The sequence below is a fragment of the Rhagoletis pomonella genome, unplaced genomic scaffold (genome assembly GCF_013731165.1).
Source record: "Rhagoletis pomonella isolate Grant_MI unplaced genomic scaffold, Rhpom_1.0 Rhpom_scaffold_00005, whole genome shotgun sequence".
Classification (NCBI taxonomy): Eukaryota; Metazoa; Arthropoda; class Insecta; order Diptera; family Tephritidae; genus Rhagoletis; species Rhagoletis pomonella.
In genome coordinates, this window is record NW_023458559.1 from 68457186 (window position 1) to 68483170 (window position 25985).

Consider the following 25985-nt stretch of genomic DNA (forward strand, 5'->3'; position numbering starts at 1 on the left):
TTTAGCCCCTTCGTACGCACATATGTGCATACACGTTTATATTTATATATCAATATAAATTCTTACATATGTATGCATATACGAGAACATACATACATGCCTCATTGCAACGTCATAAGCAGTACGCCGCAATTAGTCAGACTTTTATTCCCAGGTGTTCAATCCCCTTATCGAGGTATCGATTCAAATTTTTTTAATTAGGTACATATGTACATGCATACGTATACATATACGTTTTTGTGCGCGTCTTTTAAATTTTCATTATGAACCTGGATAAGCTTTGTTCTAATATTCCTTTATTTATTCGACGCGGAAAAATTGATGTTTGCCTGGCGTCCGCCGTTAGCTATTTAATTTTCTTTTGTTGTACTTATTTATCCGCTAATCTTCCAGGTTTTGGTCTTTGCATAATTTGTAGGAAAAAAAATAGCTTTCATAAAAGCCGTTTACTATTCAGAGTAGGCATAAAACTGTTAGTTCGACAGATTTTATTGCTTTAAACAGAAAAGTTTCTTTCCAATTTAATTTACTTTTAAAAAACTTTTTTTTTTAATACAACAGTTTTATTTTCCATTAATTTTTATATTTTATTGTTTTGAAAGGAAATTTTTTTTTTTTCAAATTCATTTAATATTTAGGGGCTTATTCTATTCTGATTGAAGTTTTTGTTTAATTTTTTATTTTAATATTTTATATTATTATTTAAAAAATAAGCTTTTTTTCATTAATTTCATATTATTTTATAACATTATTTTATCATTTTTTTCTAGTTTTTATTTAATTTTCTTTTAATTTTGAGTTTTAATTGTTTTAATTGCCTTCCTCTTTTTTCATTTTTAGAAACATATATTTTTTTGACTTCTATTACTTTTATTTTTATTTAACCTTTGCGATTTTATTGTTTTAAAAAGAAAAATATTTTTTGAATTCTTTTAATTTTAAAAACATTTATTTTTTTTTTAATTTATTTTTTTTTCTATTCGGTAATTTAATTTTTAAATTTTACTGCTTTAAAAGTAAACATAATTTAATTTAATTTAGAAACTTATTTAATATTTTTTTTATTTGCTTTTAATTTTTAGTTTTTACTGTAATTTTATTTAATTTTTTTGGAAACTTATTGCTAAAAGACAAAAGAAAATAGCTTTCAAGAGGGTTGCCAGAATTGACAATTGTCTTACAAAGGACTGTTGTCTTTCGAAGGACTGTGCTGAGTTGAAAGACATTTGCAGCTCATCTTCACACCGGTATTCCCATCTGCTGCACACTCTGATACAGCTTTTCAGGGCACACTATGCGTACCGATCCTTACCCCTGTAATAACAGGAAGTGAAGGTCTCGTTCATCGGGGAAAATCATGATAATAACCTTTCTACTAAAGGCTATGGAAAGGGTTATCGAAAGGCAGTAGAAGAGACAGTTTTCTTGGGACGAACTACTCTGGCTTCTAATTCATCAGAGTTTCGATTTTTTTTTTTACATCAGGCATAAACTGGCACGGAGCACGCTAACTCTGTCTTTCATGCTGAGGCACACATCAAATTACAGTCTGCCCCAAGGGCGACACTCCTCGCCTTCTAAGCACAAGAGGTCACCTCAAGTCTGGTGTCGATTTGTCTTAATAATCCAGGAATCGGACTCTCCTCAATTTGGTACCAAGACATGGCGGAAAAATGGACAAGGAAGTGACAGATATTTTCACCAGGAAAAGGGCGGCACGTGATTCACAGCTCCAGAACCCCGTCATCGGTCTGACGTGGAACTGCACAGTAGCGTTGAGGTGAAAACTGAAATTATTTTAAATTCAATGGACTAAAATAAAATATTAGAATACGTCCTTCGAAATTCAGTGTATGAATTCAAAAGACGTTTTCTGAGCGTGCCTCTGGTAGGCAGAAAATAGAGTCCATTTGTCAAGAGAATCTTAAAAGATACTTTTTGAAATGTAACTACATATGCTTTGCGTCAACAGCCCTAGATCATTGTGCTAACCCTTAAATAGTCGCCACCCCTGAGCTATTTATGAAGCTGAGCACTTTGGAGGGTGTCAAGTTCCAGATTCTGGAAGGCGAAATCGTTCGCCAAGGTGTATACGTCTAAGTCGAGTCCTTAAGAGATCTGCCGTGTATCCTTTGGACGTACCACAGAAAGGCACCGTTGGGCACCGTTCTTCGCTACAGTGTCAGCCCTTTAGTTTCCATCGACCCTCATTGTCCGCAACCCACCACAGGGTAACTCTGTTATTTGTTAATAAAATTTTCCAGCACTATTTTGCAACTGTCTACTAGCTTCGACATTGTTTTGCATGAGTCAAGTGCTCTTAACGCTGCCTGGCTATCCGACATGATGTTTATTGTTGTCCCATTAGTCCTTCTGAGAAGACATTCGTGGCCAAAGACTTTCAGGGCTTTATGAAGGTCAACTTCGGTAGCTTTGAGTGTTGATCGGGATCATCTATGAATACTTTTAGGACACCTAATTGGACCCTTAAGCCAACACTTTTCAAGCTACTTAGTTTCGGCAGACAGTGGGCGCTCAAAGAGTTGACAAATTATTTTATTAATAATGACTACGGTCACTGGACCTAATAGTTGCGAGAAATATGTTTCGTTTTACCAAGGGCTTTGATATTAGCCCGGTTTTCCTCTGCTGAAATCTAGGTAAAATTCCAAATTGTAATAAAAATATATATTTAATAAAAAAATTTAAGACATACATGCATCATTTTGGTTTCTAAGATTAAAACAAAAATTTATGATATTGCAAAATCTAAAGAGATTAGTCTTTTAAAAAGTTACAAACTTATTTTCTAGAGGTTTATAAAACCAATTTCCAAACCAAAAGTATTTACTCTAATATCAAGCACTAATTTGGCTTGCTGACAACAGGCACACCAGCTGCAACGGGTGCTTTTGTGACACCTCCAACTGCTGGCACTTGGGTGACTGTACTGGATAAACGATCGCTCGCTATAGTCGTAGGCCCAGAAATTACTTCATTGACTGCACTTGAAACTTGACGTCTATCGCGTACCAACAAGACTTTCTTTTGCGCTTCGCTGCCTATTCCACGCGCTGACAATGCTTGGGAGATCAGCAATTGTTTGGTTAAAGGCTTTGCATAGCGCGGCACTTTTACTTTAACCGCTTTTAAAGCAGGCTGACTAACTACTCCTACACCAGCTAGTCCTAATAGACGTATTTCACCAGGAAAAATTACGCGATATTCCTCTTCACTAGATTCGGACGATGCGGATACTAAATATTGTATCTGGACACAGATGAATGCTGTAAGATAATTTGAAAAGTGATTATATTTTTCCTTAAAGTTAAGAAAACTGTAACATTGTCCACTCACCTGTAGCGAAAATCATAAAGGTATTCATGTTTCTTGGTGTATGGTTGGCTTGCTTATGGCTGTTATTGCTTATGTCTGTTATTGCTTAAAATTAACCTATTTATACCGAAATTTGGTCGGAACTATGGTACAAAAATAATACTAATTTTACCGCTGATGTATGTAGTTCTTATCGCGTTTGTCTGAAACTACCACAGCCACAGTCCAGTTGTGCTCCCTGTTTGGCAGCACATTACTCAATGAAAGTTAAGAAGACAATTCCCTCTGTTTTTAACCTTTCGCCGGCCATAACTTTATTTCTCAGTGTACCTGTATACACACATACGTATTTACTCATACCTTTACACTTTACTGAGAATCGCATCGTTAATTAATTTGTTTATTTAAAGTGCCTCATCAGTCTCATCATGTCGCAATTACATCATAGTTTCCGTTTGTCTGACTTAACTTGCAGTGTTTTTTTTTCTGCCCCTCCTTTGGGATGTAAAACGAAACATGTTTTTTGCTTGCAACACACTGATAAATATGGAACGATTTTGTTGGCACACACCCAGTTTGTATCCGAAAATTATCCAAATTGACGAACGGCCGGTGGAAAACTAAAAATATTTGATAAATATGGAGGTAAGTTTTACGACTGTGCTGGTTTCTTTCTTACTTGGGGACAAAATGTTCGAAAATAAATAAAAAAGGTTCATCGCACTGGATCAAATGCGTACCCAATCTGGTATTTATGACTACTATTTTAGTGGGATATAAAAGCAGGAACTGTTCGGCATATCAAATCTCTAATTTAGGCAAGATTCATTCGTGCCGCCAAGGAGAGGTTATTTCAATGTTATATTAATCAAGTCTCCAAGCTGTTTGTCTGATTTTTGAGCTGTTTAACCACAAAATACCGGTAGCATTTTTGAAGTGTATTTATGTCATTCAAACAGGAAGACTTGTATAGATTACGTCTCTTCTTCGGCCTTGTACCTCCTTTAAAAGTAGGTGGAAAGGTAGCGACTTTTTGGAAGTTTCCTGAAAAAGTTTCCCCAACCGTTTGTTGTTGTTCTACATACTGATTCGGATTTTCAAGATATTACGCTCATTTCCAATATTACTCAAAACAATTTGAGCCACTCGTTATTGATTCATTTTGGGGCCGAAATTCTTGATACTTCCATCATACATGATATAGCGCCTTGACTAAGAGGCTGATAGCACGATCAAGACCGACCATATGTGGCAATATGTCACAACTTTCAAAGGGTTCCCCGGCTCTGGTTGAATTAGGAAATCTAGATAGAAAACCTCGACAAAGTCCGCATATAAATGGCGCTGTGGTCCTGTGTAATGAATGAGATTACGCTTGAAAGCTTGTAGACAATAGCAAATTTTTAACCAGTAAGGAAGGCATAACCAGATTAGGCTGAGTTGGATACTGGATGAAGTGTGGTTTAATGGCAACGAGGGCTGACATTCTGGTAAAACGTGGAATCTAACGAACCCGATAAGCTGCAGAGTATTTCTGTGGTTCATCAAAAGTATATACAACCGAGGATGAAAAGGCAATTTGAGAGATTAATAACTCCCTCTAGAGAAATCTCTGATCGATTTCTGAACATACATATAGTTATTATGCGATTATTGACTTAATATACGTTATGGGTTAACACAAATTAGTAAACGATAATCGTCTCCGTTCAGACTTCGGAACACGACACGCACTTCCTCTCCTTCTTATTGAGCACAATAACCATTTGTCGCAATTTTTTCTCTCTCCTTCGAGAGACGTCTCTACCATAGGTAGAGCGATAAATTTGTTCACTCACAACATAGTAAATCTTTGTGCTACCAAAGTGTGACTTCGCATTAACGCATATAAATCAGACTAGAAAATATAAGACGCTGGACTGGTCTATACCTAAGCTAAGAAGGTAAGCGAGTCCACAGCTGAAGTAAAGCCCCCCAAGTGTGTGTCTCCGTAATGAACTTACGTTTAGTGGCTTAGTTTTCCTCTAGTTATTCACACAAAAAAGATAGTGGGATTGCAACTTCACGACAATCGCCAGGGCGATACTTTTCCATGAGGTACTAGTTTGACAGAACAGAGATAATGTATATAGAATATTTCCTTTTTGGTTGTTGTTGTTTCCGACAGGGTGGGTGTATGATGTATTATGGAACGAATTTCCGTCATCCCTTGTCAAATTTGGTTTGGAGACACCAAAACAAAAGACAAAGACAAAAAACCAAATTTGACAAGGGATGACGGAAATTCGTTCCATAATACATCGTATATAGAATACTTATGGTTCGCATGTTAGGAGCACTCAGAATCTCGCAGAGCCACTGATGTATCGGCCTTCACAAAAATGTAGCATTAGAAGTTGTTTCCGGGCTTAATGCCATGCGGCAGTGAATGTGCAGGCCTTGCGATGATAATAAATAATATAACCTGTTCCGGCCTGTACATGGAAGCGAATACCAAAGCGACTACTGAGGCCGAAAGCTGGCGGGGTGAATGGGGAAGACTGAATCGGCGCACGTGTATACAGATTGTTCCAAAAGATACCAGGGTGCTGCGATATACTGTGAATTTTAAAGAAACTGTCTACTATATCTTAAGAGAAAAGACCCTAGTCTTTGTGTAGTTTGTGTACTAACAGGACACCGTTTGTTTGGATTTATATGCCTTTAAAAAAGTGTTAACTCATAATCAGATGTGCAGAAGATGCAGAACGAGATAGGAGAATGTAAGAGCACATCCTCTATTAGTATACAGCTCTTGGTAAGCGGCGGTTATGTCTATTCGTTTCTTCCGACTCTGGAGGCCACCACTTAAAGGAAGGAGGGCAGAAAATGTGGTGCCAACTTTGCAGGAAAGCTATTTTTTCCAACACTGCTCCTGGACCCAAAGACTCTTCTCCTTCTTGTTTGGTGCAGTCCAATAAAGCACGCCAGTCGTCTCTCTTCTGTGCCAACCGAGGCCAATTGGAAATGCAAGTGAAGTGAAGCCAAGTCCTTCTCCACTTGGTATTCCCATCGCAGAGGAAGCCTCCCTCCTCCTGTGTTATCATTAGAGAGTTCTGCCGAGCCATGCAGTGACCAACCTAACCTTAATATGACTTGGAGTCTACTCAGTCTACTGAAAGAGAAGAACATCTATCGTTACAAGCGAATCGATTTCAACCTTTCAGAGCAACCAAACGTAGGGTTTTTTCTTTTAACTTATACAGCAAGTAGAGCAGACTATTTAACCTTCCGTCTGTATATAGATTTTTCTTGCATAGTTTGTTTTCTGGGATACAAATTTACCTGACTAAATTTTCAATAAAAATCACCTAATATTTACAACTTTTATACTGTTTTCAGTATGCGGGAAATCAAACTTGTACTTATTTTTGTTTATTATGTATTCGTATTTTTATTTACTTTTTTTGTTTAAAAAATGTTAAAGCTACTTTTTACATATTTTTCTTAAATTCTTACTTTTTTGTTAGTTAATTAATAATAAGTAGTTGGGTTCCATATTACTTAGTTAATTTTCACAGTTTTATTTTACAATTTTAAGAATTTTCTAAACAAATTCTACAATATCCTATGTATATGTATTTGCCATTTTTGATGTTTGCTAGGTGATTGCTATTTTATAAAATATGTATGTTCGTTTGCCTGAAATTATAATTTTGTACTTCTTTTTACAACGCTTTTTTTAAATTGGAATTGAAATTTTTAAACAATTTGGTGTTAACTAAAAAAAACATTTTCCAACGCTAATGAATAGTGCATTGCTATAGCGACGTGCCTTTTTTAACCTTTCCAATTCCTTTACAATTCCTATTTGCTGATGATTCGTATTAGGGATAAAGCTCTCTCTGCCCATAATTTTTGTAAACCAGTGGTGGGCAGCCCCTTGCCCGCGTTCAGAGCTCTTTTAAGCTGTCTTTCATTTTACATTGACGCATGCAGTGTAAAAGCTCTCTCTGCTCATAAATGTTTTAAACATTTGTAAATAATTTTGCTTTCACAGAATTTAGGTCAACTATTTTAACGTTTATAGTCAAAATTTATGAAATTCTGTCAGCTGAAAAATGTACATGTGTGCCATTTATGATATTAACAATTTTATTTTATTTGTTTTTGTTTATCAGTGGTAAATTCTCATAAATTTAATTATATTGTTAAATGCGTTTTTGATTTTAAATAAACTGACGCTCTATTACATTTACATACATATGTATATTACTTAGGCGCGATTGTCCGTTCTTAAGCAACGCAAATTTTTTCATTTTGTTCTTCACAACTTTTTTTCAGTTTTTTGTTTATGAAGACGTCATATTTCTACATACATACATACATATAAGTATGTTTATTAGGGTGGTCCTTAAAATATCAACATCAAACATTTTACATAATTAAGACATCCTCGACGATTTCAAAATTTCGCTACACCTAAATTTTTTTTTAAACTTTCGTGGATGCCTTTATTTTGTACGTAAAACAAAATGAAGGGGGTTTCTCTCCATGATGCTGATATTTTTAAGAACCACCCTAATGACCATATATACATACATTTTTATGTATCCTATTTTTATTATTCTAATAAATACTATATTAAAACTTAGATACTAACAACTTTTCACTTTATAGTTATTCACTAATTTAACGGTGTTACGAAAACAATTGCATGCATTTCTACTAACAACTACTTAAAAATTACTTGTTTTATTTAAATATAAAATTTAACTTTTTTTATGAAATGTTTTATTTAAATATAAAACTTAACTTTTTATGAAGCCAATTTTAATAATAACAGATTTATTAATAATTTTTTAACACAAAATATATAGATATAATTTTTTTTTTTAATTAATTATTTTTTTTAATTTATATAAAAAAAATTTGATTAAAATAAAAAAGGTAAAATACGCGTACTCACACCCCTTTCTTGTTACTCAACTACCTGGTTAAACGATTACGATGCCTCTGTATATTTTATTGCCGGATTATATAACCGGATGACCCAAAACCCGGAAGGACGTGAAGACGATCCCATAACAATCGCGTCTTCGTAATTGGAACGAACAGCTGTTGACACAACAAAACAAAGCCAGGAAGTTGTGAAGAGATAGACATTTGTTTAATATGTATTAGGGTGGTGCTGAAAATATCAACATCAGGAGGCACACCTTTTTTTGTTCTACGTACTAAACAAAGACATCCACGAAAATTTCAAAATTAAAAAAATTAATTCCTACAATGGTTTGAAAAATAAAAATTTTTTAAATTTGCAAAAGTTCCACAAAGTATTGCCTTTGAATTTATAACTCAGCTAGTTTACGAATTTATATGAAAAACTTTTAATAATTAATTTATTAGATTTCAAGTATTTTTTCTCTTTAAACAAAAAATACTTAAATTTTTTATCTATTTTATTTTATTTGTCGCTGTGAACAACTAGGGCTCAATACACCTACATAAATATGTACATATCTTAAATCATTTATGCATAAGTAGCTACTTATCTAACACATTTTGTGTCTTCGCATTAAGTGCATACATATCAGGGTGGTACTTAAAATATCAGCATTAAAATTTTGTATGGGGCACTTTATTTCGTTTTACGTACTAAATAAAGACATCAACCAAAATTTCCAAATTTTTTTAATAATTTTTAGGGGCCGTTGTAAGGGGTTGAAAAAATTTAACTTAAAAATCTAAAAAAATTTTACAAAATTTTGACTTTGACAGCTATATTCCTGCGAGCATTCTGAGCTTTCCCAGGAGAGTCCGAGCAAGCACAATTCGTGGTATGTCCTTTGACGCGTACTAGAATTGGCTTTCTAATGAAATACTCATTAATCGCATTTGTCAGTTAAGCAAACAAAAACATTTACACACAAAAATACCATAATCTCCAGAATCTGCCCATAGAAAAAATGAAAAAAATATGCGTTTTGAGCTTAGGAAGTCCATACTAATTACCCCTTACACATGAATTTCTTGGTATTTTTAAATAAGATTATTTGTAATCCAGTATTATGTATTTAGAATTTAGGAAAAACTTGAAAAATGCTCCGCTTATTCCGAAAAATCGGCGTTGTCTTTGAATTTATATGAATAGTTTTTAACAAAGGTTTGAACAAATTTAATTCTGCCAATTTTTTGTTAATTTCAATATTTTTGAACCCTGGTAGCGAGTTTGAAAAAACTTAATTTTGTATCCTTTGAACATTTTAAAGTTTTGTGGATGTCTTTATTATGTGCGTACAGGGGTGCCTCCGACAGAACTTAGATGTTGATACATACATACATACTATTTAATTTGCTATATATTAAACAAACGTTACTTTTAAACTACCGCTCCAAGTTCACGGTGCAATTCTTTATTCGCATTCTAATATTTTTTTTTTTACTTAAATTGTTAATTTACAACAGGCGATTACACAATAACATGTGTATGTATAAGAGTAAATATATACGAGCATACTAGTTAGGTATGGAACCTAAAAATACCCTGCAGGAAAACCGCGAACTAGTGAATAAAATGTATAGTTCCGTATTAGCTTTTTATCGCCAAAAACGAACCAGTCCACTTTTTTCATTAGAAATCTATTTCTAAGGTGACGAATTTCGAACTGGCTCGGAATCAAAGAAAAAGGGATTCAGAACGAACTAGACCTTATCTGTCGAATTTAGAACTATGTAGTTCGGGACTATCGAAAAATGGATGCATCGGGGGGCTTGTTTACTTTAAATAAATATGTGTTTGGCGGCTTTTTCGTTCAAATACGCTTCCATTCTGCATTTCCCACACTGAGCCAAAAGCACAATGGTTTTTTCAACCAAGTACAATGGTTTGATTTTTTCATGGTTAATAAGCCGATTGTAAGAAATGTGGTTCGAGTTGAACAATTAAGAACAAATTCGTTTGTATGGCATTGGCTGAACGTGCAGAGGTGGTTGCTGTTATTTGTTGGCTTCCAGCGGGTTCGAGAGTACGAATGGCGTCAGCGCGGCACAAAATTTTTGTATTTTTCTGTTTTTGGTTTTAATTAATTACGAAAGAACCTCTGTGAAGTGCAGAACCAACGACTCTTCGTCGTTTGATTCTAGTTGAACATTTGAAGGCAGATTTATAAAGCGGCTGTAGCTGAGTGTGAAGAGATGATTGAGTTTATTTGCTAACATTCAGACGAATAAAGAGCCCCATATTATTTGTTTTTTTATATCTATAATGTACAGACATCAGCCTGTTACAATTTTATTATATGCATAGATCAAGTACACTCCACACACTCATACTAACACGTGTCAACGAAATCGCAAGAAGGTGCGGTGGAAACACTTAAATAGGTTTTGGAGATTTCGAGGTCGTATTCTAGATTGCAGTGCAGTGGAATTTTCACTATACTATAAACTGAGTTCTCTGTTTTTACGCGCAATTAGTGTTGCCATTTTATAAAAAAGTACTGACAACAGAGTTTTAAAATTTTTTAGTCATAACAAAAGTTGCTTCAAAAACATATTTAAATACAGAATTAAAATTATTGGTTGGCATTTTTTTTATTAGTTTTAGTTGCTTGTGTATTGGCGTATTCTTGCATATGTAACCTTATGGCTATTTGTATAAGTAGTATTTACTACAAATATATTGTATGCATTTTAATATTGTTTCGTTTTGATTACACAATTTAACAACTATTTTATTTAAGTAAATAATTATTGTTTTGACACTAAACTATTGTAACTGTAATCTATATATAGTATAGGTATGTATGTATACGGACATGCAAGTATGTATGTTTGTATTACATTTACTTATTAATTAAATAGTTAATTAACTTATTAATTTATAGTTAATTGTTTTTATTTTCACAAAATTTGTTCTTCATCAGTTTCCGGTGACTCCGGTAATATAATAATTAAAAAAACTTATCAGACAGAAACTTTTCTCACGGTTTAGAGTAAAACAGTTCAGCTATTTAGAAATACATATCGCACACCGTCTTCAAAGGAGTCACAACTTAAAATAATACGCTCGCCAGAAAATGCGAAAAGCTATTTCGTAGCACATGCTAATCATATGGGGAAGGGCGACTCGACCTTAGGTTTTTTTTTTTTAACAAATTATAACAAAAATTTGCTCCAGCTTTTGCTGAAAGGTAAATAAAAGCTCTGTGTACATTATTAGCGCATAATTTCAAAAATGCCAAATTTTGAGTTGAGACTCTTTTGAAGACGGTGTGCGATATATTGCCAATACTCAGTTTGAAGCAAGCTCTGAAACGGGTTTATTTTATTCAAACAACCGCAGTTTTGAGACACTTTTTTAACAACATCTTTTGTAAATCTCTCCAAGAAAATACGTTACATTGCCAATGTAGCATTTTAAGATATCACCGCGTTGAAAGGTTGCTCATATTGACAACACAAGTCTCGCATCCGTTTTGTACTTGTACTTGTATAATAGAGCCCTTTATCTGTTATAACTAACCGTTCTCGTTCCAGTGCTGTCTCTTTTTTTAATTTCTAAATTACAAATATCAGCTGTTTCCTTTGCTGCTGTGCTCCCAACGCATTTTTTATTACATAATTCCTGTTTTCTTTGCTCTGTCTCTTGTTTTCTCCCTTTCCATAGCCAACGGCCTTCGCTGGACTTCTGGCTGTCCGCTCCTTGGCGCTTTACTTCGCCACCGGCTTCACTTCCAACAGCTGTGGATAATTTTCTACGATATTCAATAATATTGTATCGATATAATGCTTTAGGCGGGTGTTCTCATCTTCCTTCTCTTGAAAGGCTTGTTGCAACTGCAAAAGAAACCAATAAAAAAATGTTATAAGTTAATATTTATCGCTTTGTAAAATATAAAAAAAGAATAGATAAAAGAAAATGTTACTTAAACTGTAAGCGTAGGATAAGTTAGTCGAATTCTAGACCCTTGAACCGATAGATGTATTAAATACTTATATACCGCATACTGCGTTATGAGCTATCGCCTTTTTCATGAGGCGTCTCATTCAGCAAAAACTGCAGACCTAGAATTACATTTTCATATTATTCAGAGGACAAGGCATTTACGTGCCCATTGAAAGATTGGTAGTTAGGAGATTTCCTACTCTATTCTAATGGAGTCTTCCAGATACCTGAACGTCTCCGCTCGTAAAGGTGGACAGTATATACATACGTTAAACATAATACTCTAGAAGTAAGCTGGCTCACAAGGTGGAGTCCTATCTCCTCTGCTTTGGGTCTTGTCAGTAAACCAACTGCTCAGAGACATGGAGTGGGCAATGTCATTTCGTATGCTGACGACCTCGCATTAGTAGTAGGAGGAATATTACCGCAAACATTATGTTATGTTATGCAGAGAATACTAAGAGAGTGGAAAAGTAGGCCAACAAAAGGTGCCTTGGATTAAACTCAAGCAAAGCGGTGCTTGTATTATTTTCCAGAAGGTATAAGGTTCCAAGATTAAAGGCCGCGACTATGGCGAATACGGAACTTGCAATCAGTGAATCTACTAAATATCTGGGAATCATAGCATATGAACGTGTGTACAAAGCTACGGTAGCCCTCTACAACTGTAAAAGTGCAATCGGGCGTAAATGGAGCTTGTCCTCCAGAACGACCCCTTGGTTATATACTGTCGTGGTTAGTCCAATACTTCTATAAGGAGTGGTGGTGGTGTGGTAGCCTGTTCTGCCATCATCACGCTACGCCATGTTAGCATTCTTGGAACTTATCTGAGCTCTTAGCTACAGTTAAGCTTTTGGTGAAAATTGGCTATTAGTCTGCCGGAAACAACGGATGATTGCGAAATCCCCTGCAGAGAATAGCGATCTGGGACTCGCGGATTCTATTCCGTCATACACTGGCGGATCCAAATTGCTTAAGGACAGGAGCAGTAGGGTGTAAAACATCTGCATCTTTTCAGACAGCCAAGCGGCTTTAAAAACTCTGGATTCTGTCCCATGCAACTCGGAAACTGTAGTGAGTTGCCAAAGATCACGTAACGTGATGGCAGAGCAGTTCATTCTTCACATGCTATCAGGGCCGGGACACAAAGCTATACCAAGGCACTTCCCTTCCGCTCGCTACCAGCAGGCTCAATATACAAGTATACTTCTTCTCCGAAGCAGGAAAAAGATGGAAGAAGCAGGGGACATGCTATACGGAAAAGCTTATATGTCCGGGATGGGATGCGAAAAGAAAACGAACTCCTAATGCTTAGGAGGAGAGAAATCTCTTTAGCTACGGGTCTGCTGACTGGTCTCATCACGCTAGGTAGGCACGTGGAGAGACCCGGGGCGCCATTCAACTACTTCTGCAGGAGCAGCAGAGATGGGGAGGAACCTGAAACAGTAAGGCACCAACTTTGCGAATGTTCTGCATTGGGAGGGAGCACCATTGGAAACCTGAGCGATATGGCAGGCATAAAGATAAGGCGATTGCTTAAATTTTCCAACTTCAAACTCTGGTTTGTATAGAAGGGGGTCCCTTGTGGTAGGTGTGCTGATGTGTCTTTCAGCAGCCACTGCAACCTAACCTAACGTAAGTTGGCTCTCCAACGACTGCCTTCAAAGTCAGAATTGTAGATGTGTAAAATTGAGCTTATAGGGCTGAAGCTACCTGTGATAAACGAAGAGCCGTTGCCAAACCTACAAGACCTAGCTAGAGTTATTAGGTAAGTTTTTTGCCCTAACAACCTCCAAATCTGAAAAGAGGATGAAAAGAAAGCAAAAAATCGTACTGTGTACAGTAGTCCTAATAGCGTCATAGCGGAGAGTTTGCATATACATACGTAGGTAGATATTTAGATGTTAACAGGAGTCCTATACTACGATCTAAGCATCCGATTTGGCCTCTGCTTCTCAACAGACGTCTTCAAAATACCAAAAAAAATATACTTAGTTTCCCTCGCGTCTCACAGAGATACCATAGCATTCGCTTAGAAAATTCGATTAGCACTTTGACGACGTCCCAAAAGTCACCGGTATTCTGTGGGAATTTACCCGTTGGGAATTTATTAGAAGGTGGGATTTCTTGAGCCGATACCAGCAGGAAAGCACTTTTCCTGAAGTAGTTTTGTTTAGCATTGACAGAGCTTCGCTGTTCCCTCAAAGCTGTTGTTTTTGTTGTTGCGGTGGCTATAATAAGCCTTGACTAGTTCGGTTAGCCTTTCTGTCGCTGCCGGTAAACTTTAATAACGAATAGGCTCAGGAAACGTCTTGTTTTGATGGTATCGAGGGTATGTTAAGAGGTGGTTGGTTTTGCTTGAGTTTGCTGCACACGCCGGACATGTAAATAATGTGACGACCAAGCTCTGGCATCATGGCCGAAGTGCAGAAGTCGACAAGCCTGCAAAAATATAGACTATGGAATGGTGAATGATGGAGACAGATGGAGGAACAGTCAAGATACATTGGTGATATAAATCTTTTTCAACACTCTTGGTTAAAATTTAAATTACTGTCAGACTTTTTTTCTGAATGTAAAGTTCGTATCCCTGCTGAACTTCTCCTCTATGATGAAAATGGATATTTTTCGGTCGGCACCTTAAAACAGATAGTGGATTCATACCTTAATAAAATAGTTCCTAAACCCAACAGGTTTTTATTTTAAGGTTTATTAAAAGGGTATCTCATAGCTATGACAGCACAAAATTTTTCTGAACATTCCAATTTTTCTGAAAGCCAAATTCTTCATGCAATTTGGTTAATCTTATTTTTTGTTTAAATATGTCCAATGGATTTCCAAGAAGATAAGCTTAACTACACAAAAATTAAATATTTGTTAGTATTTATATGGAATTTTGTGTTTTTGTCCACCAAAGTCCATACCCACACATTTGTATGCTTGTGTTAGGTAAGTTTCCAAACACCGTTCATTATTTAAGATGTGAATACCCATAAAATATAATTGATAAGTAAAATGTTTACGAAATGACTTAAAACTTAATAAAAAAATAGATTAATATTCCTAATTGAAATTCGTAGAACGTCGAGAGTGCACTTTTTGGTACACAGTATTTCCGAGCTTTATTAAGTATGATGAAGTGATGATGATGAGTTTTTATAATTATACGGTAAAAGCAATAAACCGAAACTTTCTCAACTGAAAAGCTCTCTTTTTGGCCGAGCTGTTCCTTACGAGAAGCACTTACAAGGCTTTATAATCTTAATTTAAATTATCTTTCGGCGACACTAATATAAAATATGAATTTTTTTCTGCAACTTTGAAAGTTGAGGATGTCGATTGGTCAAAGTCAATATTTCAAAGCCTTAGACCCATGCAGACTTTATCCTCTTTCTTCTGAATTTTTTGGGATATATGTGCTTTTTTTTTTGAAGACGTTCAAATTTTTTAAAATTTTCCCGCTCTCTGTTTGGTGTTAAAGTTGGAATTAGCTTTGCGGTTGAAAAACACTTTTTTTTACTGAATTCACTTATATTACTTTGTGTTTATATTTCTCAGGTTTTTTGCTTTTTTGACACTTCTTCTCAAATCCTTACAGTCGTTCTCTTGCAAAGCTAAAAAAATTTTGCGACTCGATTTGGCAAGTTGATAGGCACGATTGGAGATCTTTTGTAAGCTTTAAGTAGCAGGATGAACACGAAGTCCACTGAAGTCCACGAGTAGCCTCAAAGAAGCTGCGAAAGTAGGCCGGTAATCTACCTTTTAGAACGGTAGTGCAGCCGCCACGCTTATTCAAATACATAATACAATTTCAATTATTTCAATTCCTGTTAGAATTGCAAGGGTTAATTACTACTGACGCGGTAGCCGTACTGGCAAATGTTGCAGGTTCTTTCTAAGCTATGTTGCTTGGTAGACTTACATGAATTGCATTTATACCAGCAACCGCCAGAGCTTTCACTTTCTAAATAAAGCTTTAAAAAGCTTCTATCTCGTCATATGTTTTGGTCGTAACTGATACGAGTACCCACTGAGGTTAAGAGCGCGGTTACCCACGAACGTGTACGTAGCGTAGCGTAGAAGTACGTAGAAACATATCAAGTTTGCTGTTGATAGAGAAAGATAAGAAACGCCTACGTCACGGTCATGCGGTGGTGAGTTTTTGTTAACACCGTTTCCGTTCTCCGTTTATATGTGCGTGGCTAACTGCGCTTTAAATGCTCTCTGTTCGCCACAGCGTGAAAGCTCTTTCTGGCCACGAAAGCATCCCTCACGCGGGTATATCTATTTTCTGCTTTCTCTACATTTCGCGTGCGTAGCTTTTTCAGCGTTCTATATCATTTTGTTTAGACGCCTGCACCAATCGCAGCTTTTGATCATATCGCCCGAGTTTTTTTTTTGCTTTCTTTTACTATCTGCTGTTCATCTGGAAAAGGACGTGTATCTGCAATGGAGCGGCGCGAAATGTGTCATTCATATTTGCAAAGTTTCACAAAAGTAGGACAGCGTTTACTATTTCTGGATACGGCTTATATGGAGCTGCAACACTGTGCAGCGCCTTCTCATAGATAAATTGCTCGCTAAAAATTTTTAAATGTGACTTTAACATTTCTAATGAAGCTTTAGAAGACAGAGCAGATTTCCGCATAGTGTTTTCGTACCAATTTTCGTCATTCGTTGTCAAATTTGGTTTGTGAACCAAACGGTTTTGGCCGGTGCTGCATATAAATATTTCTAGTTTCATTTCTTTTTACTTGCCTTAAATCCATTTGAGGCCTTCTTCAAGAGTTACTTGAAAAACTTTATACAGCAATATTTAGTTTTTTTTTTTCAAAAGCTTCATAATTGCGCACATTTTTCCACTATGTTGGATCGCTCTCCATCGTTTTCTCTATTTTATCTATTTTTTTTTTACACAAGACCAGCTTTTAAGCTTCAAAAAATTATATATTTTATTTAATTTTCTTTCAACCAATCACCAATCTCAAACCAGAAGGTATTAAGCCAATCCATTGAAAATCTCAAACAATTTCTAATTTTCCAGTTATTCACACCGCGATTATTATTACCTGACTTAGAGATGCTAATGTGGCTGAATCCACAGAATCCTGTAAATGAAAATAAATAAAAGAAAGGAGAATACAAAATAATAAACAACATATACATAAACATATAGTATGTGAGCGATATAACGGTGTAACACGATTACAAGAACATGGGCGGACACGAAACAAAGAAGAAAACAAAAACGGGCGACAAATCAAACAAAAAATTTAACTGAAATAAAAAATTTTGCTTAAGTTAAACTTTGAATAAAAATAAAATCAAAAATCAATAATTCGGAATAGTTAAAACAGCTGTTGCTTAAAGCTTTGAGCTTATTATAAAAGTTTCAAAAAAGCTCAAGTTTTAAAAAACGAACTCAAAAGCATTCCTGCGGTGTGTGCGCATGTGTATGTGTTGTGTGTAAGCTTCTGAACTATGCTAAGCTTACTCGAAATGCGGCGTATGTGGTTTGTGCTTGTTTTTTTTTTATGCGAAAGCATGAGCGACGGGGTTAGAGCGACAAAAGCTTAGCTAAAACAACTAAAAAAAACCTCTCGTAAGGAGCGTAAGTGCAGTGTATAAATTTTTGTAATTCCTTCCTTAAAATTTTAATCAAAATAGGTAATGCAATCGACACCCACCTGTGCTTGTGACATTTCCTCTAGCTCTTGCGCCAAGCTATTTAGCGTGCCATTGAGCAGATTGCGGCCCTCTTCCACGCCGCGCGTCAGCACTTGCGCTTGCAGCTCTTCATTTTGTTCCTCCATTGCTAAATTATTATGGCATGAAAGTTTAGTCTCGCACCAGCAAAAGTTAAATTATTAGCAACTCACCTTTATTTCTTTGCCGCATCTCCTCCAGCTCTTTATGCAGCTCCTCCAGTCTTATTGTCTCCGGTGAGGTGGTCGGCAGCGCTGGTCCAGTTTCTGCGCGTAATCGTTCCAATTCTTTACTCAACTCCAGCATCAGCTCTTCGGCTGCTTTCTTCTCATCTTCATATTTACGTTCACGTTGCGTCGCCTCATCGAGATCCTGTTGGAGTGCGGCAATTTGATCGCGCGCCAATTCATATTTTTCTTCGGTGCGATGCAGATCGTTGGCTTGTTTGTCGCAGAGTACACGCAGACGTTGTGCCTCTTCACGTAACGCATTGGCTTCTAATTCAATTGTTTTGATTTTTATTTGGCAATTTTCATTTTGGAGTGCCGCTTCCCGTTCGACTCGTGCCAGCAGTTCACGGTAACGTTTCTGTTCCTCGGCCAGGCGTTCTTCAGCACGGAGTTCGGACTGGAAAAAAAGTTTGTAAATACATAGATAAAATTAGTGAACGGTTCAGTTATTTGCTAACGTTTTAAGGTTTAATTTTGAGATGTGACTTTTGTAGCTGTCCGACTTTCCGTTTCTTGTCGTTGGAGAGTAGTTTCGCCAACTAATGCTCTTAGGATCGATTAATATTATGATCTAGACACATGGTAAAATCGCAGGAACCGAGTTATATATACAAGTTAGGATTAGATCTGGACCCCGCAGCGGGCTGAACTCAAATAAATATGTAACCACACAAGTTTAGCATATAATTTTTTGTAGCTTGGATTAATAATTGAGGCTGATAAACTTAATAAGTTCGATCGACTCCAATAGATGGTTAAAGTATTCTCCCTTCGCAAAGCATAGAGTTTTGGTAACAAACCATTTAAGAAGAGCATAGTAAGAAGGTCTAAGCATGATGGCCCGACTATAAATGAACCTGGCTCTCAGAACTCTAAATGTCGTTGGATTATCATCTTCGGGCTCAATTAAAATTAATTTTCCCAAGTCGCGAAACCTTTGAAGGCATGGATTAAATGGCTTAAGCTGGCTTTGCTTTCCCAATCTTCTTCTGCCGCTGCTTTTGTTTATTCACCAGGAGGGACTACACCCTGCCGAGCACCGTCCCCCTTTTCTCGGCATCATTGAGGACATACATTAGAGGGAGGAACATTCATTTAACTTATTTAGTGCTTCTCAACAAAAGATTTGGCTTCTGAAGACAACTACGTTTCAGTTGCATGGGCAAGCCACTGACCATACGTATATGTACATATGGATCAGACTCTTAAACAATAGCGTGGGATATCTGCCTACTGAAGTTCAAGGAGCCGAGGCTTACACATTGTAAAAAAATTTACCGATGACTCTTCAATCAACATCCTCAAGTCCATTAACTACGTGGTGGAAAATGTGGAGCTGCACTCAAGGCTTTTTCCAGGCTTCTAACTACTTTCAAACTAGTCATCTGACAGTTTGGCCAGGGAGTGCGCAAACCAAGTATTCCTCGTTCTGCAACCTGCACTTCTACCTTCGTCCATCAAAGCCACCGACGGAAACTGGGTGAATATTTCACTTAACAATGAATGGGAGACTTTGAGGGGGTGCAGTTGGACCAATTTCATGTTGCCCTCTGTCTCAGAGGTTCTCGCTAGGTATTTGCTTTTAAGCAGATTGGACTGCAAATAGCTTGTGAGACTGTTGGCTGGTCACTTTTCATGGCATAGGCACCTGACTGTGATAGGCATACATGGCAGTCCTATTTGCCCTCCCTACTTTGAACGGGATGAGACCGCGGAAGACTTTTTTGTCCATACCCCGCCTTCGCAAAAATTAGGGATTATATTACAATGAATACCTGAGCTCTTTAACACCCAACAATCTGCCTTCTTCCACCTTCGTCCATGAAAGCCACCGACGGAAACTGGGTGAATATTTCACTCATCAGTTACTGGGAGGATTTGAGGGGGTGCAGTAGGAGAAAAATCATGTTGCCCTCTAACTCAGGGGATCTTGCTTGGTACTTTATTGAGCCGATTGGACTGCAGATAGCTTGTGAGACTGTTGACTCGTCACTTTTCGTGGCATAAGCACCTGACTGTCAAAGTTATACATGAGGCTCCATTTGCTCTTCCTACCTTGAAGTGGATGCGACATTGGAGCCTTCGAAAAATCATTTCTGAATTATTCGCAAATCGTGCAAATTTGAAACAGAATAAATTGGATACGAGAACAGTACAATGGACGCCATGCAGTCTGAGTTCCGTTTTTGTGACCTTCTTTTTCTTAATTGGCGCTAGTGAGTACAATAAAGCACCCCAGTGGTTTCTCTTCTGTGTCAACTGAAAGCTCATAATGCTCGTAGTTCCATCGTCCGCGGAATTCCACAACACCAACGCCCAAAGGTCCGTAAATCGTCTGCAGAATTTTTCATTCGTACACTCATTGCTAAACCAAAAAAATAAAAAAATCCGATCTTCTGGCTTGCGGCGCTCAAAGAGAGCCAATAGCCTAAAGAGCTGGTTGCGGAGTTCTAATTTAAGCCTTTCGATTTCGCGCGAAAACTATAACCTTCATCGATAAGAATTCTTAGGAAAGCTCTTTCTTGAGCTAATAGCTTTCAGTCTGCCACGGTTATTTTAATTGATTAAATTAAAAACTTAATTCATTCAAAATTTCTTAACTCACCTCCCGATATTGCTCCTCGAGCATGTGATAGCGCGTCTGTAGCACAGCATATTCTGTCTTTGTGCGTGTCGTGCGATCCTCGGCGATATTCTGTGTGTCAGCTAAGTCAGTGACTTGACGCTGTAGCAGTTCCAGCTGGAAAGAGATAAAGAAAGAGAATAGCAATTAGCAAGAGTGGAAGTATCAATGTGGGTATGTACTTTTGTATGTATATAAGTAAGTGTAGACAAGAAGAGCGTGAGCAGCCCACTGATAAGCTGAAATTCATGTAAGAATTGTATTGCATTTGTACAATGTCTCAGCGAGCTGTCGCGTCGCGTAGGGCAAATGTCAATTCCATTAATTATTCATTTTTTAAATATACATTTTTCATTATTTTCAATTAGTGACAATACTAACACAATTACTCTTTAGTATGCGTAAATCGCCAAGTAGATCATCAATTAGCAACACATCCGCCATTGGAGTTTTCAAATGCATTTGTTGAATGTTACTTTTTTTGATGACTTTAGAATCAATTGTTTAATTTTAGGAAAGCTTTATTTTTTTTTAATGTTGTTGTGGAGATTACAGCATTTTTTGTTTGTGCGTATGTGTGTGCGATTCTGTTGTTGGTGCTCATTCAAATTCACTTTACAATTTATGATTCATCATCGCAAGAAAAACTTGTATAAAAAATTGGCTTGAATCCCCAAATGCATTTGCTTTGCTGCCAGAACTTCTGCATACATGCCTGTATGTAAGTAGATGTATATTGTTTTATCTTTCTTTTTTACAATAAAATTTAATTTGTGCATTTATTTACACACGTCTTATGCGCAGTCACACTCATCAACAACTGAACTTTGCAACACTTTTTGCACTGTGTAAAAAATATTTGTTGTTAATTGTTGATGGTTGCGAGGAGTTAGCTGCTGCTATATACATATGTAGCTGATGAGCTAACTGATGAGCGAGTGGGTGGGTGGTCTGATGATGACGATCTTGCAATGTTTACAGCAATCGATCTATAGCGTTGGTGTGTTCCAACCCCACTTTTATCCATAAACAACTAAAAGCTTTGAAGAATTTTTCCTACGCTTCAAACTTTGCTAAAATGCTATGCAAAGTCATTAAATAAGCTCTTCGCATTCTACTCATCTTTTTTCATTTTATTTGTTATTTACTTTTTTCCTATTTATTAACCGCTTCCTTACACGGTCGTCATTCATTTATTATCGTTTGCCCGCTTAGTAAAACATATGTACATGCATCTGACTACAGAAAACCCATCTTCATTTTGACTTCACCGGCTAGGAAGTCATTGCCAGTTACCAGGCGTGAAATGCCTTGCAAACTCTTGTTTACACTTTGCATTCGCGCGACCAGCAGCAGTGACTGCAGCAACAAGCTGACAAGCAACATGTCTTATCTAATTTGTTTGTATACTTACAAACTTAAAACAACTGTTAACTGAGCACTACAAGCGTGTAAGTGCGATAAAGAAAGGTAAATATAGGGTGTGTAGTCAAAGAAAGTGAATGCATTTTTTAGTTTTTGCTTTATCAGCAAGCTCGACATTATTGATCACGAATTTTGAACACAAGAACTCATGCAAATTCTTGGCGTGTAATTCCACCAAGAGGTCTATGGTAACGATCCGAGACTAGGTTATTGTGGCAGACCCGACAAGAGGACTCACTTAGACATTAGAGTGTCCATTGTGTTACACAAATTGTTTGAACGTTAACTACAGGTTCTCTGTTTTAAACTAAGAGGAGCGCTTGGCTCTCAAAACAAACTTCCGCAGGCAGCTGATGTCCACTCCGGAGAACTTTTCGGGAGTGTTGATGAAATACGCACCGAGAAGCTTAAGCCTCGCCCAGTGCTTGCTGAGCCGAATGCGAGCCCATCTGTCCAGGAGCAGATCACAGGTTGCCAACGGAACTCCTATACCCTCCCTGTCCGAGGTGATGGTCTCGAGGGTGCCCTGACTAGCCAATTCATCAGCCCTGCAATTACCAGTGATGTCACTGTGGGACCCAAATAAGATTGATTTGGAAGTATTCCGAGGCGTTTGAGCGAGAGGTCAGGCATTCTCTGACCAGTTTCAATCGCACCATTAGCGATGCCAGAGCCCTGATTGCCGCTTGGCTATCAGAGTAGATTATTACTCTCCTAGTCGGCAAAACATTAATCCATAGCCAATCGACTGCCTCTTTTATAGCGGCCACTTCTGCCCGAAAGACACTGCAGACATCCGACAGTCTTAATATAAGATCTATTGAGAGTTGCTGTCAGAGAGAAAAAGTGAAGCACCCCCTTTTGAGGGAAGCTGGGCATGAGGCGCATCTGCTGGTGAATAGTATGAGCTGCGACTTTCCAGGATTTAAAGCAAGTCCGCAGCTAGTACACCAATTTGTAACTAAATTTTGATAATACCATCCAGATTGTCCAAGAACTTTCTTCTAACGATGAGTTCCACATCATCCTCCTCCCATCCTCTTTTTCAACTCTCAAGGAGTAAATTATCAACAATACTTCAAGCTGAGATACAGCTGCTTCAACCTGCGCCAAGTAAGCTAAGTTTGAACTACAAAGAGCTGTGCACAGACGTCCATAAAGCCAAGCCACCATATAGCTACCCAACGAAGCACATTTGCAGGGCTAAAATCACATTCTACGATGGCGTCACCTTTTTTATCCGGCAGTTCCTGGAGCATGCGTTGGTGAGAAAGGTCGAAACTCAAGTGACTAGAAGTCTGCACATCCTCCGAGAACCCTGTGCGCCTCTAACTTCTACCAGCCTTAAAAGCCATTGGTTTCGCCGGACTATGTTTGTTAATGCTAAAACACGACGGTGCTGCAGGAGTAGAACTCCTCAAATCGTCTTTGGCCACACTCACCATATCCCACATGTGAAAGTCTGTAAGTGTGATGCCACTACTAAAACCCAGGAAGCCAGACAACAAATGGGAATCTCATCGGCCGATGACTGTCATTTCTCCAGTAATGAAGACACTGCTACTGCCATACTTTCGATGCCACCTAACCCTCGCTATGGGCCAACTTGGCTTCCGTAATATGCACAGCACTAACACGGAACTGAACGCCAAAAACGCTCAGCTAACTTGCGCTTTTAACCGTAACCTGCACCCCTATAAGTAGCTTTGAACTATTCATAGACCTTTGGCAACACACAAGAAAATTGGTCTGCCGTTTCTTAATTCCATCGTTTGTGACGAAGTGTAGAAGGTTGTAGTACACAGACTTGTCAAAACAGTGCATCCCGCGAAGCAACGGGATGACTTCTGATGCCACTTGAATTGGGAATACAATTTCATGCTCAGCAAACAATTCCTGCTCGTCTGCCCCGTAGAGAACAGACACTTGCTTGATACAGATCCACCTCTAAGGCAATCATGCAGCATATCTGCGAACTCACGAACGATATCCAGATCAGCAGATAGGGCATAAGCGACATTCACCATCAAACAATCACCACCAGAGTTGGGAAGGAAGGGGATGGAAATATCTGAAGTCAATTCTGCACAAAATGCGGGCATACCTCTAGCTCCTGCAAGCACATACTAAAGGCCGAATTCATCGAAGAGATAAATCCCTGGTGGGCTGTGAAAACCACCTGCCATACTACCCGGAAAATTTGGCCAAGGATTGTTGTTGTAGGCGATCCGTAGCTCTCACTCGACTCGATAGCTCTTCTCTCAGATTAATAATCGGGGTAATCACCGGGCACTGCCCAATGGGCACTCATGGAAAAAGGTTAGGATATCACACCAACGATTTTTCGCAGTTGCAGAGACGAGCTTGAGGTGGAGAGCATCGAACTGGAAAATTCGGTCGCAGAATTCTGCAGAAGAGGGCATCACTTACGGGTCGTGCGTGGGTCAAATCCTAGTCAAAAGTGGCACCAGCCAAGAAAGGTGTTTTCTTTGACTAAAGTCACGGCCCGATATATTCTGAGCTGACTGTTTTAGAGACCAGGGCTTGCTGGTTACCGCCATATTACGAAATTTGTAGCAAATTGAAATCGGGAGAGCTTAGTTGTTGCTCATTCGTGATTTTGGGAGCGTCCTTGTTTGTTTGCTTGCACAAACGTATTGTGTAAGTTGGAGACCGTAACGGCAGAGGCTGCCAGTTGCCGTGAGCAACAACTGTCAGGATAATTTGTGGTTTATTTCCTATGTGTCTTAGGTCCACAACAGATTCTAATTCTATGTATTTATGTATGATTAAGGTTGTGATCTCTACAATTCGGGATAGTCATTGGTTAGGTTGATTTACGCCTTTTTGTACACATATCTCGAAGACGCCTTTGGTGTTTAATTCGATAGTTAGCTTTGCGCACATAATAAAATTCAAAGCTCAACTTTTGGTTCGAGAAGAGACTTCATTCTGATATCATAGAGGGTGAAAATATCTTCACTGCAAACTTTTCACGCGGGAAAATCCATTCGTTCATTCCACAAGAGTTGTTGCATTGCGGGATGGACGACATGATTTAAAAACAGTTTGAAAGCCGATGATAGCCGTGATCCACGTGAAACAAAGGTAAGCTTTCAAAACATGAAAATGAGTACAAAATTATCAATGAGTTAAGACCTCCATTATTTATTTATATTTAAGTTTTTAGGTAACTTTTCATTCAGTATTTATTCGTTAATTATTTTTAAATTTCACGCATTTTAGGCTGTTTTCAACCACCAAATATTTATTTATATGTACAAATGTAGTATATGTAGTCAATGAACCGCATTATTTGCTTAATATGTGTACATATATATGACACAAAAAATTGCTCACACACACAGCTGCACAAATAAAATTCGCACAAAAGTATATTTTCAGAATATACTATGCAAAACACGCAGTTCGAAAATCGTCGAACAATTTTTCTAAAAAAATACTTTATTCCGACGCGCTTAATTCCCACAACGTTCGAGACACACATTTGACTGAGGCGGACCGACGTCAATAGGTGACCAGTTCCTTCGTATACAATTTGGTGCCCACACAACAGCAACAACAAAGAGCAACTAAACATTCTCTATAAATATACATACATATATATTTGTGTTTGTATTTAGAAAGCAGCGAGAACTGACAGCTGACAAACAAGGAAAAAACTAAATTTTTTTGAGAACTTCTCAACTATCAACTATATGTACATACATATGTA

General features: G+C 37.5%; 1 protein-coding gene across 15 annotated transcripts in view; it reads right to left on the bottom strand.

The window, feature by feature from the left end:
* Window positions 1-11552: 11552 nt before the first annotated feature.
* LOC118739457 (putative uncharacterized protein DDB_G0286901) overlaps window positions 11553-25985 on the bottom strand; it is a 180078-nt gene continuing 165645 nt past the window's right edge. For 4 of the 15 annotated variants that reach the window (XM_036470793.1, XM_036470792.1, XM_036470799.1 and 1 more), the window contains 5 exons: window positions 20807-20941; window positions 18145-18598; window positions 17953-18080; window positions 17335-17373; window positions 11556-12156 (listed from right to left, as the gene is read on the bottom strand). In XM_036470793.1, the coding sequence (XP_036326686.1) occupies window positions 12031-12156; window positions 17335-17373; window positions 17953-18080; window positions 18145-18598; window positions 20807-20941 (882 nt within the window). In that variant the 3' untranslated portion in view covers window positions 11556-12030. Of the gene's footprint in view, window positions 12157-17334; window positions 17374-17952; window positions 18081-18144; window positions 18599-20806; window positions 20942-21205; window positions 21636-25985 lie in introns of those variants that run through there. The other 11 variants (XM_036470795.1, XM_036470798.1, XM_036470802.1 and 8 more) reach the window with 8 other exon arrangements.